The sequence below is a fragment of the Malaclemys terrapin genome, chromosome 2, assembly GCF_027887155.1.
Source record: "Malaclemys terrapin pileata isolate rMalTer1 chromosome 2, rMalTer1.hap1, whole genome shotgun sequence".
NCBI lineage: Eukaryota > Metazoa > Chordata > Testudines > Emydidae > Malaclemys > Malaclemys terrapin.
Genome location: NC_071506.1, coordinates 45182941 through 45200739, shown reverse-complemented (window position 1 = coordinate 45200739; position 17799 = coordinate 45182941). Strand labels below are relative to the sequence as shown.

The 17799-nt window shown below is 39.4% G+C and overlaps 1 protein-coding gene across 2 annotated transcripts in view; it reads right to left on the bottom strand.

Moving 5' to 3' along the window:
- The window catches only part of PIP4P2 (phosphatidylinositol-4,5-bisphosphate 4-phosphatase 2), a 62860-nt gene that overhangs the window by 20477 nt on the left and 24584 nt on the right, over positions 1-17799 (bottom strand). For both annotated transcript variants that reach the window (XM_054018383.1, XM_054018384.1), the window contains exon 5: positions 4423-4475. In XM_054018383.1, the coding sequence (XP_053874358.1) occupies positions 4423-4475 (53 nt within the window). The remainder of the gene's footprint in view (positions 1-4422; positions 4476-17799) is intronic.

The following is a 17799-nucleotide window of genomic DNA, read 5'->3' as shown; positions in this document are numbered from 1 at the left end:
TTTTTTTTGTTTTTTGTGTTTTTTCTCCCTGCCCAATAAAATAAGAAGCAGGGAGAAGAGATAATGCTATAAGTACCTTATGCAACATTTTAGGGGAGAAAATACAGAACATCTTTTTACCCAACTGAAACTGAAGGGTAACCAACATTCTCATTTTTAGAGTAGAATTTGAGACTTACAGAAGTTAAGTGACTCGTCTAAGGTCACACCCAAATCTATACCAGCAATGGGAATAAAAATAAAGGTTATTTTGACTCCCAGTATACGGCCCTAGCCACTCAGTTACAATACCTCAATAAATGGAAGAATTTTTTTCCTATAGATCTTACACTTTTTAAAAAGCATTCAATATAGAAAAATTATATGAAAATACTGTCATATACCAAATTACAGAACCATGTGAACAGTAGCAACTTCATAACACTATTTGAAAAGTTATTTAAAAATGCTGACTTTGTCCCTCATATTTTAGGCTCTATTTGCACTGTAAGCACAACAATTTTGGAAGAAATCAGTTCCATCACAGTTGTTCCATAACCAGTTATAACACAGTTCCATACTGTTGTTTTCCTATAAATAACCAATCTTAACCAAAAGTTATCTAGAAGAGAAGATGGAAATATCAGGGACGTGTTAAGAATGAATCCAGACCATCTGCCATGGGAGGCATGCCATTGGGTGGCTGGAGAACATGCAAAAGGGATTATTGAGAGATTCCCTCCATTGGAATGTTATTTAGAGAGGGAAAACTTATGGGATTTAACAAAAGAGGTCATGCAAAGAGCAGCCCAGGATAGGCAGAGATGGTGGAGTCTTGTTCGTGTTCTGATGTCAGATGGTGCAGGAAGGTTTGAGATTCAGTATAGACAAAACCTTAGTTATGGTTCCATTTTAATCTGTTCTTCACCTTCAGAACAGCGGGAGTGTCAAAACTATCTTTCCTATTTTTGCTGGAGTGCTCTATGGAGGTCCAGAAGAAGCAAATTCTCCATCCTTAAGTGAAGGGGCAAGAGCGTTGAGTATTTTATCAAAGACTTATTCTTCAGGAGTATGACAAATGGGTTTTAAGAGGAGCGAAAACACACCACAAAAGAATTTTAAGTAATCTGAATAAAAAGACTTCTCCCCTCTAATCATGTTTCTTCCCTGGTAACTGTGAGCTCATAATCCTATCATTTCTCAAGTTATCCAGAGAGCTTTCCAGGAAGAAGAGGGTAGACAAGTACTGAATTTATAATGTAAAAAACAAGGAGAGGAAACTTAATTTCCTCACAAACATTTCTTCCCCAGAGTGGAGCTAAAAACAAAACAAAAAACAACTTTCAGACCTTTTTAAAAATACACTATGTAGAAACAAAAAGAAAAAGGCAAAACCCATTTACACCTCTTTGCAAGGTCACTTTCAATGTCCCATTTACACTACAAAACAGTATTGTAACTGGGTCCCCTCGCACTGCTGTATTTGAAGTTCTGATGGAACCATAGTTTGTGAGCTACTGCCTAGATTAGCCACAGCGAATATACTTACCAAAATAGTTTAAATGGAAATGAACCATTTTGTTCTCTGCATTTATATTTTATATTGTAAATGGTTTCTGTCACTTTACAAGGAATCATCTTGCAGGCACTCATTGTCATATGAAGTGAAATCTCACCCTCCCCCCTTCCACCAAAACTGATGGTTAAACTTGTGACATCAGAGGAAAAAAGCAAGGAATGTTTACAGTTATGGGCCAAAAACACCATGTTTTCCCAATATCCAGATATAAAAAGCCAGTACCATCTGTGTTCTGAAGACGCTGGGTATGAATCCAATTTAACTGCTTGTTTTGCTTCTTTCGATATATCAAACCTAATTTTATTTTAGTTCTGTTATTACATGCACTCTCTTAAAAAAATGTAATCAAAAGTGTTTACATTCTATGAGGCACAATTTATGTATTAGAAATCATTTTTCTGGGCGCCAACCTGGTCGCCACTGCTGTATGAAAGTCATTTGTACAGTGCATAAAAGAAACATATTCAAATAGAAGTTTGTGACTGTTAATTTCACCATCCTTTCTGTGTTTGCCACTGGAAGTTATGTTGTGAACCTAAGTCAGATTTTCATATTTGCTAAAGTGCTCAAGTGACTCAGTCAGCCAGTCTCAGTTACAAAATAAGTCAGGCAGTTAGGAGCCTTAGTCACTTAAATTATACCCTAAAATCCCTGCTTTAGGAACTGATCTGTTCTTGTCAGAACTACAAACCCCCTCTCCCTTCCCCACCCCAACCCCCCCCCTTCAAGTGCATGAAAAGGTCCACCAACTAAACAATACAAAGCTACAGCTATGAAGTTTAAGATTGTGTCCCCTCAAGTCCCAAGGCTAAGGGCTTGCACTTGATGCAAACTTATGCCACAATACTCCATGCCCTCAAACACTTCTCTGTTATCCGTCAAGATAGTTGCAGCTTGCACATTAAAACAGTTTCAGTAAAGGTCCAGGTTTATTATTTAAACTGCACCATAAGTGTGCTTGTCCCTTTAAGAACAAATCAAATAAGAGGTCCGTGCTCCAAAGAGATTATACAACATAACCTAGCAAAAAGACAACAACAAAGAAGTGGGGAGAGAGGATGAGGATTATAGCAATAACATCAGGTAGTATACTTGTTACCATCATGCTGGTTCATTTTTAAAAGAAATATTTGATTCCACTGTGCTTTGGGATAGTATCAGGAGAAAGATGACTTGGAGATCAGCCATAAAATGCTATATGTCAGTTTTAAAATATAACTGCTAACCATGATTAATATACTACTCAATTCGGGAGAGAAAGTCTGTGTGTAGTTACCGCCAATACACTAGAGCAGAGATAGCAAATGGAGGACAATTAACGCAGACTCCAGGGTTCACTGGCCTAGACCAGGGGTTCTCAAACTTCATTGCACTATGATCCCCTTCTGACAACAAAAATTACTACCTGACCCCAGGAGGGGGGACCGAAGCCTGAGCCCACCCGAGCCCCACTGTCCTGGGTAGGGGGGGCCAAAGACGAATCCTAAGCCCCACAGCCCCAGGTGAGGAGTGGGGGTCAAAGCCAAAACTCAAGAGCTTCAGCCCCAGGCAGGGGACCTGTGATCCTGAGCCCCTCCACCCAGGGCTAAAGTCCTCATGCTTCAGCCCCGGGCTCCAGCAAATCTAACACCAGCCTTGGCAACCCCCTCAAAATGGGACAGCGACCCACTTTGGGGTCCCAACCCACAGTTTAAGAACTGTTAGCCTAGACAAATGGGAAAATGCCTGCCACCCATGCAGTCATTCACATGTACTGAGCCCAAGATTTCCAGAAGTGTGCCCCCAAAGTGCTGGCTGTGTCAAAATGACTCCAGTGCAGGGTGCCAAGCACTTTTAAAAAACAGGCCACTTGTATAGGTACCTAAATGTTAAAGTCTTGGCCTAAACTGTCCACTAGGCATCTGCCTGTTCTTTCATATAATATATCCCCAATGCTGGTGGTATTTCCCTTGCTCAGTGAAACATATAGTACTCCCATTACTGGAAGTAATATAAATATAACAAGAGAAGACAGGATCCTCTGAATAACATTAGCATGGGAAATAAGTCAGCTAAATTAATATTTTCACCTCTAATTTCATGCCCTTTATTTGCAATCATCTCGCTTCAAACATACATTCTGGGCAACATTGGGAGCCACCATTTTTAGTGCCATTTGAAGATAATTACTACCATGTCCAATCAATTGTTGCAAAAGTTAAACTTACTTTCTAAATATATATTTTAAATGTGTGGTTTGCTTCCTTAACTTTCCTTCTTAAAGTTTAGTCTTAATGTAACTTCTCACTCCTTACCAAATAGTAGACAAGTTAGAAATTATTCCATAAATATTAAATGTTAAGTATCTTATTGCAATAGCTTGCTTAACATGAATTAAGCTTTGCATTTGGGAACAGAGAAAAAACAAAATACTTTCCAAAGTAATAAATATTTTTCCTTTCTTCTCCTATTGCTCTCAAGCTGAAGGCAAGGTGGGTTGTACGTTTATGCAACATCCCGATTAACTGCATGAAATGGTAAGCTTCAAAGACATTAAATAAAAATGTAAGCTGCTGTTAGTTGTAGTAATCCATCTCTTTCTATTGTTAGCCATCTATTTCTTCCTCAGACATACAATGGCAATCAAATTAAAGCAGTTACTAACCTAACCTGCATATGTTAAACCGTTACTAACTTGTAGGGAATAAGGAGGGGAGGGTTCACTGGCACATATTACGCTCTTTAGTCTCAGTATTCTCAGGTATAGAAAACAAAATATCTGCATGTCAGCCTGTTCTCTAGCAATAATATTTGACATAAGTTTAACTACTTTAAATTTGTTTCTAATGTCTCTCCAACAAACTTAGCATTTTTAGGAAACTTACATTTTTTTGCAGTGTGGGCATTTTGCCAAAGTGTTAAACCTCAGTTCCATCCACTGTAAAAGAGAAAGAAAAAAAAAGTTGAAAAAACCCTCTAGCCTGAAAAAATGTTTATTTTACTTCATGTTAAATGTCACTGGGGATCACTGCAAAAACATTTTGCTTCTCATGCTTTAATCTAACTTGTTTCTTGTTTTATTCCATACATGGGATGCCCTTTTGCCAGCAACAATGTTGCACTCCTTGGATTGGGATTTCCATGTTAAATAATTTCCCATGACTTGCCTAACTGTTTTGAGCTTGTTTGACGTAGCAAGGGTTCCATTTACAACAGCAGCGAATGCAATGTAGTATAATTAATCAGGCCATTTCTCCCAATTCTAAGACTATGAGCACCCTCTGAACCAGAACAAGTGTATTTTCTTTGGAACATCCCTCTCTTCAAAATATTATTCATCTAGGTTCTAATAAAGCTTCCCCCTCTCCCCCCATTTTTACCTTTTAATCTCTTTTCTTGATAATCAGCTTTAATATTTTTTTGCATGCAGTGATTCATTAAAGGGAAAGAAACAGAACTGATTCATTTTGAGGAGAAAGGCAATGTGTATGCATTTTCTAATAGAGACAATTTAAAAAAAAAAATCAGTTTTATTTTACCAAGAGAAACACAACACAATGGGAGCAGAACAACATTTGCCAACTATTTCCCAACATGTCTAGCAATTTGTCTATTCTGCCCCCTTGACCCTGAGAACTCAGGCAACTGTCATGCTACAAATTCCCAGCAAGTCTATAGCATAGCTTCTGAAGACTATGGCCATGATGCTTATCTCCATGTAAAATCAGGAGTAACTCTACTGAAGTGAGTGGTAGTATACTGGTGCAAACCTGCTATAAAAAAGATCTAACCAAGGTCCTATAATTGTACTGCATGTAAATGCAAGCTACATCACAACAGCATTTAAATGCGTGAAGAATGCTTTCACATCTACTTAGAAGGTCTAATGTGGAAAAGGCCTAAATAGATTCAAGGTAATCTCACTCAGATGGATTTCTGTTAATAAGCTATGTGAGACCACTAGCACACACATCAATCATTGAAACAACGGAAGTAAGAGGACCTGGAGTTCCAGTTTCTCAAGCAAGAAGTGTTCTTGCTTTGTCACTGGTTGTATTTTAAAATCCCTCTGGGGAAATAGGTGAGATTGGTCATCAGAGTTACAATTTTCTAAGGTAAGCTGGGGTCAGAGAGAATTCTGATAAAAATAATTGCGCCTTGGTGACAATGCAGTTAAGACTACGAAAGTTTCTCCATGGATGTTTTTGTTGCAAGGACACTAGCTTCATTTTATATCTTCAGCATGAATTTAAGATGTTTTTATCCTACCTATCTATAATCGATATGCTGCTGACACATCCCACTTTTGTTTTCATTCAGTCTTTATGTTTTGATTTCTACCATTAGCAGGATTTGCTAATTTCTTTTTTTCTTCGATACACCTCTGAAATGCTTCATTAGCCATGGGAAAAGTAAAGAGTGAAGCTTGTGTGTAAGCCAGACTCCTACATCTTTTCACAAACATGCCTTGGCTCTAAACTTGAATTATAGCTTTCTCCTTCCACTGAGAGCATCAACTGGAGTGTTTTATTTGTTATTTTGACTGAAATAAATGTTGCCAATGTGACATCCAATACCAATACTTTACAGTAGTTTTATGCACAGAGTTCATTTATGAGAAGAAAATCAAAACAAAGTCTTACATTTCAGAGAAAGGTGCATTCATTCACTAAACTATTCTAAACATAGAGGGACCAATTCTCACTTATACCAAGACCCCTTTACCCCACTCTGGCAGAGTAATTTCCACACACCTCACAGCTTCTTTATGCTGTCAGAATAATGTGAATGGGCTTCACTGTACGTGGGAATCAGACCCACAGCACTAGTAGTATGGCATACATTTCTGTCACTTGGGATTTGACTCTCCATGTTTAACTCCTAATTCACATACTACTCCACCAATTGACCCTTTAAGTTTGTTTTGTTCTGAAGGGTTCATTTATAACATTATTTATAGCTTTCACACTCAGCCAGTAAGTTTTAGAAAAGATCTATCACCATTTGCTCCCCTCCAGGATCTAAGTGGAAACTGAGAATATATAAATCCCTCATATATCTACACCTTTCATCTACAGATCTTGATGCATTTTAGAAACATTAATTATGTCTCAACACTTCTGTGATGTGGGTGAATCTATGTGCTCAGATACTACACTGCTGGGGGCCATAGAAGTTTAGATGGATGAACTAAAGCACAGACAAGCGAAGTGACTTTCAGAACTATCAGTGCTGGAGTTGGGAATAGAACTCAAGAGACCCAACTCCCATATTCCTTCTTAAAATTGCTATATGGAACTCCCAGATACTGGAACCAAATCTCTACTCCATTATTCCAGTTTTACCTCTTTAATTCCACTGACTTCAATGGTGTTATAATGGGATAAAACTGGTGTAAAGTATTGGAGAATCAGGATCATTAACTCCATTTGCAAAGTTAGGTGCATTCATTACATGAAGAACATTAATGAATAATCTTATAACTAAATATTGCCTAGAAAGCATATAAATATGCCCATTCATTAAGAGATTACAGCTACTAAACATGAGTATATTAAAACCTTTTAAAGGACAAAAAGATTTAATTTAATCTACTCCATTTTAAACAGGGGAAAAATAAATAATTTTACTACAGATTAACTGCACACAAATTTATGAGATTTTAACTATATGCCTTTTTCCCCAGTCACTGAAGTGCTTAGAATAATTTAAGAACCAAGAATACATGTGGCACTATACAAGACAAAAAGGAGGATGTATTAATGAATTTACTAAGGGTCTGATCCTGAACACTTTTATACAAGTGAGTGGCTCCATCAAGCTCAATGGAACCTCTCACGTGTTTAACTGTTTGCTCTATCAGATCCTAAAAGACACAATGTAGAAAACAGAAAACACTGGAAAGCAATGGACAGAGGAATGATTACAGTTACAATATATTTTATTCTTGGAGTGGTATTATCTCAGACTAACACACAGATTAGAGAATACTGGCAAACCTGATAAGAAGCTCTGTAGAACATCTTAACTCAGCAGCATTGTAATATATGTGGTGTCAATTATTTTAATCTTACAGAATATAGCTGTCTAGGGTGGTCCTGATTAACTTGCTCCTTGGACTGTCAGAAGTTGGCAGTAGCAAGGAAGGAGAAACAGAATTAACCTAACATCATTCAACCGCAGTCCTTATGACAGATCAAGTAATAGTACAGAGAGACCATTGATGGAATTCCATCAAGTAGTCCTCAACAGGATCTGGCAGTGGGGTAGAAATTAGGAAAAGAATGGGGCTGGGGTGAAGAGATTCTCAGGGTTCCTACATGGGTGCAGAGGACTCAAGGCAGGGGGAAGGATACAGCAGACCTGGTCATCAACTTGGATAAAACACTTGATGCCCCATCTGAATCTTTATCCATGGGAGGGGGGAGTGGGGAAGCGGTTAAAACAAACACCTGCACTTTTAATTTATTCAAATACTTCCCTCCCCATCCACAGTTTCCTTCTGAGACCAGAAACACAAGTGCCAAATATGACACAGGAAAGGCTGTTCTTGGGAGTTTTTCCAGCTAGAATCCAAAGTGGAAATGCAGATAGTCTCATAAGGTTTCTAGCTTAATTTTACAGACTGGAAGGTCTGAGTCTAGCCACCTTTAGGGCACAATGTGAAATCTGTCCATTCACAGAAGACTTTTTTCAAGAATGACAACTATGAATGGCCAGCACAATCTTCTTCTGGAAACACACAAATGAGAACAACCCCACTTAGAAAGTGGTGAAATTAATGAAGGAATGTAACGTATGGTTCTTTTGCATGAAATAATGTTTTTCTTGACTTCATATATATTGCCTATAAGCTACAGTGATGGTGTTAAAATGGTGACGAGATTGGCTTTGTGTTAAATTGCTAAAAAAAAGTTCTTGATACTTAATTTTTCATTCTCTTCCCCACATTATCTTTTTCATCTTGCATTTAGCCACTTAAGTGTCACAGAGCCACCCACCAGTAAATTGGGTTACAGTTTTACAACAGATTAAAAACAAAACCTCAGTATCCTAAGCATATGATGAGAACACAAAGACCCACCCATCTGACAGTTCAGCTACTCCATTTCGGTTAGAAATAAGAGAAGAAGATAACACCCATTTCTGAATCTCAGCTGAGACTGTGGGAAGTGGAAAACTGCAAAAAAATCATGGTGATGTTTTCCAGTCAATGGTGCTCAGAAAACGACATCACCTACTGCAAATCTGAGTCCTCATGAACTATTATCCATTTTTTGTTTTTAAACTTGGGAGGCAATCTTGTAAACAGTATATTGGGTACCAGGAAGGGCAAATCACTGAATTGCCCCACCTACCTCAACTCCACTCCACCCACCCTGCAAAAAAAGCGTTTGCAGTACATTTAAAATGGAAATCAAACATGAAACAGTCATCCTGACACGAGACAGATTCAGACTGCAAAAATCATATCGTCTTAGCAGCCAACGAATGGAGGTATGAGAGTGCAGGGAGGATGTTTTAAAGTAAATTCTAATGTTAGTGTGTAGTGGTTATCTTAACAGGTAATTAAGCCTACTGTTTTAAAACAAAGATATTGATTTAAATTACAGACTCTACCTTAAAACAACACTGAAATGGTGTTTGTTTCAAGATTCTACTAAAGCCTGTGTTTTCTCAGCCATAATTTGCCTCATGAGATTTTGGTCTCCTGCTGGGAAATACCATTTGTCTCATTAAAATAGAAGCTTTTGCTGAGACAATAGCCCCATTCATTGAATGGATGTACTGAAATACTGATGGGAATGTCAAAGAACTCTTATGAAAATATATTTCAATTACAGATATTGTATTTTAAGAAAAACTTCAGTGAGGAAATTAGTACAGGGGCATAGTCAACATGAAAACCAAATCTGCCTAGAAAACATTTTACCTAGTGTAGAGTAAAGTAACACCTAAGATAACTAGAATTGAAAGAAGAAAAAGATATTTCAAGCATGTGACTTTAAGCATTTGATAAACTTTATAGAGAATCAATTTCCCTCTTTCTGAAAGAACCCTCATAAGCATCCCTATGGAAAAGAAAACCCTTTCACATGCTTTAAATACTATGTCCTGGTTTTCTTTAATTTTATTTATTTATTTAAGCCTAATCTCTCAAAAACTCTTGTTTTTAAATTTGTCAGTTTCAAGAATATCAAGTTGACAGTTTCCCTTAACTTTATAGAACAAGCTCTGGGTCATATTTTAGCCTGCTGTAAATACTGTACATACCTATGGATCAATAAACACTGCTACATTAAAAAAGTCATAGACTTTAAGGTCAGAAGGGACCAATATGATCGTCTAGTCTGACCTCCTGAACAATGCAGGCCGCAGAATCTCACCCACCCACTCTCGCAACAAACCCCTGACCTATGTCTGAGCCATTGAAGTCTTCAAATCATGGTTTAAAGACTTCAAGATGCAGAAAATCCTCCAGCAAGTGACCCATGCCCCACACTGCAGAGGAAGGCAAAAAAACCCCAGGGCCTCTGCCAATCTGCCCTAGAGGAAAATTCCTTCCTGACCCCAAATATGGCGATCAGCTAAACCCTGAGCATGTGGGCAAGACTCACCAGTCAGACACCCAGGAAAGAATTCCCTTTAATAACTCAGATCCCACCCCATCTAACATCCCATCACAGGCCATTGGGCATATTTACCGCTAATAGTCAAGATCAATTAATTGCCAAAATTAAGCTATCCCAACTTACCATCCCCTCCATAAACTTATCAAGCTTAGTCTTGAAGCCAGATATGTCTTTTGCCCCCACTGCTCCCCTTGGAAGGCTGTTCCAGAACTCCACTCCTCTGATGGTAAGAAATCTTCGTCTAATTTCAAGTCTAAACTTCCTGATGGCCAGTTTATATCCATTTGTTCTTGTGTCCACATTGGTACTGAGCTTAAATAATTCCTCTCCCTCCCTCTTATTTATCCCTCTGATATATTTATAGAGAGCGATCATATCTCCCCTCAGCCTTCTTTTGGTTAGGCTAAACAAGCCAAGCTCTTTGAGTCTCCTTTCATAAGACAGGTTTTCCATTCCTTGGATCATCCTAGTAGCCCTTTTCTATACCTGTTCCAGTTTGAATTCATCCTTCTTAAACATGGGAGACCAGAACTGCACACAGTATTCCAGATGCGGTCTCAACAGTGCCTTGTATAACGGTACTGACACCTCCTTATCTCTACTGGAAATACCTCGCCCAATGCATCCCAAGACCACATTAGCTTTTTTAATGGCCATATCATATTGGCGGCTCATAGTCATCCTGTGATCAACCAATACTCTGAGGTCCTTCTCCTCTTCTGTTACTTCTAACTGATGAGTCCCCAGCTTATAACAAAAATTCTTGTTATTAATCCCTAAATGCATGCCCTTACACTTTTCACTATTAAATTTCATCCTATTACTATTACTCCAGTTTACAAGGTCATCCAGATCTTCCTGTATGATACCCTGGTCCTTCTCTGTATTGGCAATACCTCCCAGCTTTGTGTCATCCACAAACTTTATTAGCACACTCCCACTTTTTGTGCCAAGGTCAGTAATAAAAAGATTAAATAAGATTGGTCCCAAAACCGATCCCTGAGGAACTCCACTAGTAACCTCCCTCCAGCCTGACAGTTCACCTTTCAGTATGACCTGTTGTTGTCTCCCCTTTAACCAGTTCCTTATCCACCTTTCAATTTTCATATAGATCACCATCTTTTCCAATTTAACTAATAATTCCCCATGTGGAACTGTATCAACTGCCTTACTGAAATCGAGGTAAATTAGATCCACTGCGTTTCCTTTATCTAAAAAATCTGTTACCTTCTCAAAGGAGGAGATCAGGTTGGTTTGGCTCTATCTACCTTTTGTAAAACCATGTTGTATTTTGTCCAAATTACCACTGACCTTAATGTCCTTAACTACTTTCTCCTTCAAAATTTTTTCCAAGACCTTGCATACTACCGATGTCAAACTGACATGCCTGTAGTTACCCAGATCACCTTTTTTTCCCCTTTCTTAAAAATAGGAACTATGTTAGCAATTTTCCAGTCATACAGTACAACTTACAGATTCATTACAAATTCTTCCTAATGGGCTTGCAATTTCATGTGCCAGATACTTTAATATTCTTGGATGAAGATTATCTGGGCCCCCCGATGTAGTCCCATTAAAATGTTTGAGTTTGGCTTCTACCTCGGATGTGGTAATATCATTCCCATTTGTCATCCTGCCATTATTCCTAAGCTCCTCATTAAAGACTGAGGCAAAGTATTTGTTTAGATATTGGGCCATGCCTAGATTATCCTTAACCTCCATTCTATCCTCAATGTTTAGTGGTCCCACTTCTTCCTTTGTTTTCTTCTTATTTATATGGCTATAGAACCTTTTACTATTGGTTTTAATTCCCTTTGCAAGGTTCAACTCTACATGGCTTTTGGCCTTTCTCACTTTATCCCTACATGTTCTGACCTCAATAAGGTAGCTTTCTTTGCTGATCCCTCCCATCTTCCACTCCTCGTAGGCTTTCTGCTTTTTCTTAATCACCTCTTTGAGATGCTTGCTCATCCAGCTTGGTCTACAACTCCTGCCTATGAATTTTTTCCCCTTTCTTGGGTCGCAGGCTTCTGGTAGTTTGTGCAACTTTGACTTGAAGTAATTCCAGGCCTCCTCTGCCTTTAGATGCACAAGTTCTTCAGTCCAATCCACTTCCCTAACTAATTTCCTTAATTTTTTTAAGTTAACCCTTTTGAAATCAAAAACCCTAGTCAGTTTTGTTTGTTTGTTTATCCTTCCATTTAGTTTGAACTGAATTAGCTCATGATTGCTCGAACCAAGATTGTCCCCTACAACTATTTCTTCTATGAGGTCTTCACTACTCACCAAAACTAAATCTAAAATGGCATCCCCTCTTGTTGGTTCAGCAACTACATGGTGAAGGAATCCATCAGCTATCGCATCCAAGAAAATCTGAGCCCTATTACTATTACTAGCACTTGTCCTCCAGTCTATATCTGAGAAGTTAAAGTCTCCCATGAACACACAATTAGCTTTCTTCCCCAATGTGATTTTTTGCCCAGATAGACTCTGTCTTATCCATTCCATCACTTCTTATTCCTTTATAGTCTACCTCACCATTGATATGCAATGCTACTCCACCACCTTTGCCTTTATTTCTGTCTTTCCTAAACCGCACATACTCTTCAATACCTGTACTCCAGTCATGACTACTATTCCACCATGTTTCTGTTATCCCTATAATATCTGGTTTCACTTTCTGCACCAGTAACTCTAGTTCCTCCATTTTGTTACCTAAGCTCCTCGCATTGGTGTACGAACATCTCGATTTTTGCTGTTTGGCTTCGCTCATATTCTTTACCTGATTAGGCATAGACATTCTACCTATTAGACTGGTATCTACACTACCCTTCCTCCTTATGTCCTTTCTCCTACCCATGGCTGTATCCTTTCTTACTTAGTTTTCTTCCCTCTCAATGTTAAAATCTGGTGTGAAGATTACCTGGACATCTCCCAACCATCTCCCCCAAATTCCTAGTTTAAAGCTCTCTTAATCAGTTGTAAAAAGAACAGGAGTACTTGTGGCACCTTAGAGACTAACAAATTTATTTGAGCATAAGCTTCTGTGGGCTACAGCCCACTTCATCAGTTGTGCCAGCCTCCATCCTAGAAGTCTATTTCCCTCCCTACTCATGTGAAGTCCATCCCGAGAGAACAGTCCTCTGTCCATGGCTGCCAGTGGCCATTCATCCCAAAGCCCTCCTTATAGCACCACTGCCTGAGCCATCTGTTGATCATCATAATCTTGTCACATCTTTGTTGCCTTTCTCTAGGAACAGGCAGAATCCCACTGAAGATCATCTGAGCCTCAATTTCCTTGAGCGTCTTCCCCAGCCTGGCATAGTCTCCCTTCATACATTCCAGCGAGAATCTAGCCGTATCATTTGTTCCCACATGAAGGACAATCAGTGGATTCTTTCCCGCTCCCATTAGGATCCTCTTCAGCCTCAGGTCCCGTATCTTAGCACCCGGCAGACAGCACACCCTTCTGTTCTCTGGATCAGCTCTGGTTACAGGCCTGTCTATTCTTCTCAGTAAAGAGTTCCCAATCATATAGACCTACCTTTTCCTGGTGATGGTGCAATTCTCCGGTCTATCCCCTGTTCCCTCTGGCCGCAACTCCTCTTGATTCCTATTCTCCCTTGTAATCCTCTGCCACCCATCCTGTATCGCCCTGGAGCTCATATTTGGTATTATCTCCATTGACTGTTCCCCTCTTCCTATAGGGCTAGCTGCTCTTCTCTTCTTCCTTGCCCTCTCACCTTCAGCGACCACCTGCTGTGCTCCTTCTTCATTTTCCAACTCCGCAAACCTATTCCTGAGCTCTATTTCTCCTTCACTAGCCTGTCTTTTCCTCTGCCTGGTTCTCTTAGTCATATACTTTCATTGTCCACTTTCCTCACCCAGCAGTCTCCCCTCAGAGTTCTTTGGTCCTGCTTCCATCTGCAAGTCTGAGCTTCCCCCTTCAGCCTCCTCATGTCTTTGCTTCATCATCTGCTCGAACCCCTTTCTAAGCTCAACCAGAATTTCCACCTGCATCTCCAATCCTCGGATCTTTTCTTTCATCAGCTCTACCAGGCGACACTTCATGCAGACAAAACTCTTTTCAGGTACCCTCTCCAGGATCATGTACATATTGCAGCTTCCACATCCAGTCATCTTCATTGAATCTTCCACTGCTTGGATCACTACCACTGCTGCCTTTGTATCTGTCATAGCCTTCCCACCTAAGTCCTGTTAGTCCAGGAAACACAAACCAAACCAAAACACCACCACCCACAGCAAAACAAACCTCCAGCGAGCACCACAACACTGCCAGAACATCACACACTCCCTTCACTAGCCTGTCTGTTCCTCTGCCTGGTTCTCCTAGTCTTCCCCCCAAACTCCTCCAACAGAACTCCCACTCAAACTCCTCTGATTGCTAGCTCCTCTGCAGCTGTCTGTGCCGCTGCCTGACTGCCTGGCTACCTAAAACACTTCAAATGATCCTTTTTCAGGCAGCACAGTAGGAGGAGATCAGAGATTTCGAACTTTCACTCCTACTTCCCAGGCCTAAGCACTAGCACACAAAAGGCTCTTGCAAATTTCTGGTGTATATGTCTACCATGTTGTCTAAGAGAAAGTCCAGTGGACACAATGGCAGCAACTGCCTTAACTACACCACTGTAGACATGGTATTGGTGGAACTAAACCAGTTGTAGTGGAAATTTCTGACTAATAAGATCTCTGTAGGTACTATCCAAGACACTGGACCTGAAGAGGCATTTGCTGGGTCTCCAGAGGTAAGTAGAAGGCTTTGGGATTATTTACACATACAGAGGACCCACCTACAAGATGGCTGTCTGATTCCATCTGTGACACTGGCAGAGCAGGTGCCAGTGTAACCCACGTGCCCAATAGGGAGATATGCCTTTAAGAGCTCTGTAGAGAACAGGGCGGGGGGAATGAATTGAGTCAGGGTCATTATTGCTAGGCAGATGCACCATTAGCACTCCACACTCAGAAGTTTCTGGAATTGGGTGTTGTAGTTTTGGCTATGCTCCAGTAGGTTCCCTGTAGCTGGACTCTACTTGCCCCCATGGAGTCTGTCAGAGCAGCTGTTTTACAAAAGGCTTGTGGGCTGGGAGAAGCTGAACCACATGAGCAGAAGGAAGGCCAGTTTTCTCTAACTTTGAAGCACTTTGCAGCAGATTAGTGCTATTGTTAACCCTCCAACAGGGACGCCCTGGCAATGTTAATTGTAGAAAAGGGAAATTGGGAGGGAAACAAATTTATTCTATTTTAATAGTAAACTTTGAATGCTATATGATTTTAGCCAAACTGTTTTAGTTAAATTGTCTCAACTAGTATGATTAATCAACTCTTCTCTTATTAAAAACAACGAGGAGTCCTTGTGGCACTTTAGAGACTAACAAATTTATTTGGGCATAAGCTTTCGTGGGCTAAAACCCACTTCATCAGATGCATGGAGTGAAAAATACAGTAAGCAGTATATATATCACATCATATGAAAAGATGGGAGTTGCCTTACCAAGTGGGGGGTCAGTGCTAATGAGGCCAATTCAATTAAGGTGGAAGTGGCCTATTCTCAACAATTGACAAGAAGGGGGTGAATATCAAGAGAGGGAAAATTACTTTTGTAGTGCTAACGAGGCCAATGCAATCGAGGTGGACGTCGCCCATTACCAACAGTTGACAAGAAGGTGTGAGTATCAGCAGAGGGAAAATTATGTAAAATTATTATATATGCCATCATGTGCCAGCAATGCCCCTCTGCCATGTACATTGGCCAAACCAGACAATCTCTATGCAAAAGCATAAATGGACACAAATCAGACATCAAGAATTGTAACATTCAAAACCCAATAGGAGAGCACTTCAATCTCCCTGGACACTCAACAACAGACTTAAAAGTGGCAATTCTTCAACAAAAAACTTCAAGAACAGACTTCAAGGAGAAACTGCAGAACTGGAATTAATTTGCAAACTGAGCACTATCAAATTAGGCCTGAATAAAGACTGGGAATGGATGGGTCACTACAAAAAGTAAATTTTCCCTCAGCTGATACTCACACTTTCTTGTGAACTGTTGGAAATGGGTGACGTCCACCTTGACAGCAATTAAATTATGGCAATATTAAAAATGGAGAATCAGCAATTTTTTGCATATACAGTTTTCTAATATCCCTTGTAGGGAACACAAAAGCCGATCTACAGACTCAGCTGAACGAGGCTTAAAATGTTACTTGGAGTGTGATTCCCTAAAGCAGCCATCAGATTTGCATTCATGAATAAGATACTAATTTATAAAATTAGTTTTTTGAAGGTAGGTATGTGCAAAGTAGTTTTTGTAGTCTTGTTCATACAAAGAATCATAGAACACTTCATAGCCGAGAAGAATCTAAGTAAATTATGTAGCTTACAAATATGCATTACTCCTACAGATAGAGTGGACAAAAAATTAAAATCTCAGCGTTTGCAAAAACACCTGAATAAGGGGTCTGGCACGTTATCCAGTAGAATTTGATTGCATAGGACATTGTTTCTAGTAAAACAATGCAGTGTAAGGGTCTGTCTGCACTACAATATTATTGTGTCAAGAGAATGCATTAAAACTTAACAATACCATGACTGTTTAATAGCGGCTTAGTTTTGCCTATGTAGATGGAGCCAAACACCATTATAACATCACAGAATCAAGTTATGATAATTTACCAGACTGCACTCTTTTGTATCATGCCAGAGCTCTAAAAGGATTCCATAACATAGTCCCAAACTGAATTTAAACTATGTAGGCAAAATCAACCCACGTTATAAGGTGATCTTTGATAAAATGTGTACTGTAGATGGGCCCTTAGAAGAATATGATCTTGAAAATTGAAGCTTTTTTTTAAAGTGATATCCTATTATTTAAGAAATACTGTGTTCCTGTAATTACAAGGAAGCAGTCAGAGTTAAGGTTGTGCGTACAAGCTGAAATGTACTGATTTCTGAATGTTTAACCATGAAACCTTAACACTGGATTTTTTGGGGGGGGGGAAGGGAGGCATAGGTTGCACTAGGTATGATTTTTATTTATTTTTAAGAAAAAATGGAAAAAAAGAAGAGTGAATAGAAGGAATTTCTGTCTCCAAGACTTCACAACTTTAGCATTGCAAAAAAACCTTGCAAATAGCATGTGTAAATCCATGACCCAGCTCCCTAACTAGTGCCCATAGAACCTACAGCACACCAGCACACCTCGCAAACTCACATTTAAACTACAACAGTATTTAAGGTGGTTAGTGTGCACTTTAATTGATCTGTAAATGTACCCCACAAAAAAAACACATCCTCTAGCAAAACTGCCGCAAGGAAGCCCCTCTCTTGCACCCATTACAAGGCAAACTGAAGCCCTTCCTCAGCCCCTTTAGACTTCTTTATATCAGTAGATAAATGTATCTTTAGCCCTTTCACACCTTACAAGGTTGGAAAGAGCCCTTGCTTTAGCAAGGTGACATTGGTCAGTTGATTATGAAAACAGTTTAGCTTCAAGGACCTGCATTGGCCATTTTTCATAGGGGCATAACTAATGCACTTTGCAACAAATGTCTACTATGCATGTTCACAACATGATTTTCAAACACTAATATGTTGGTGAAATCA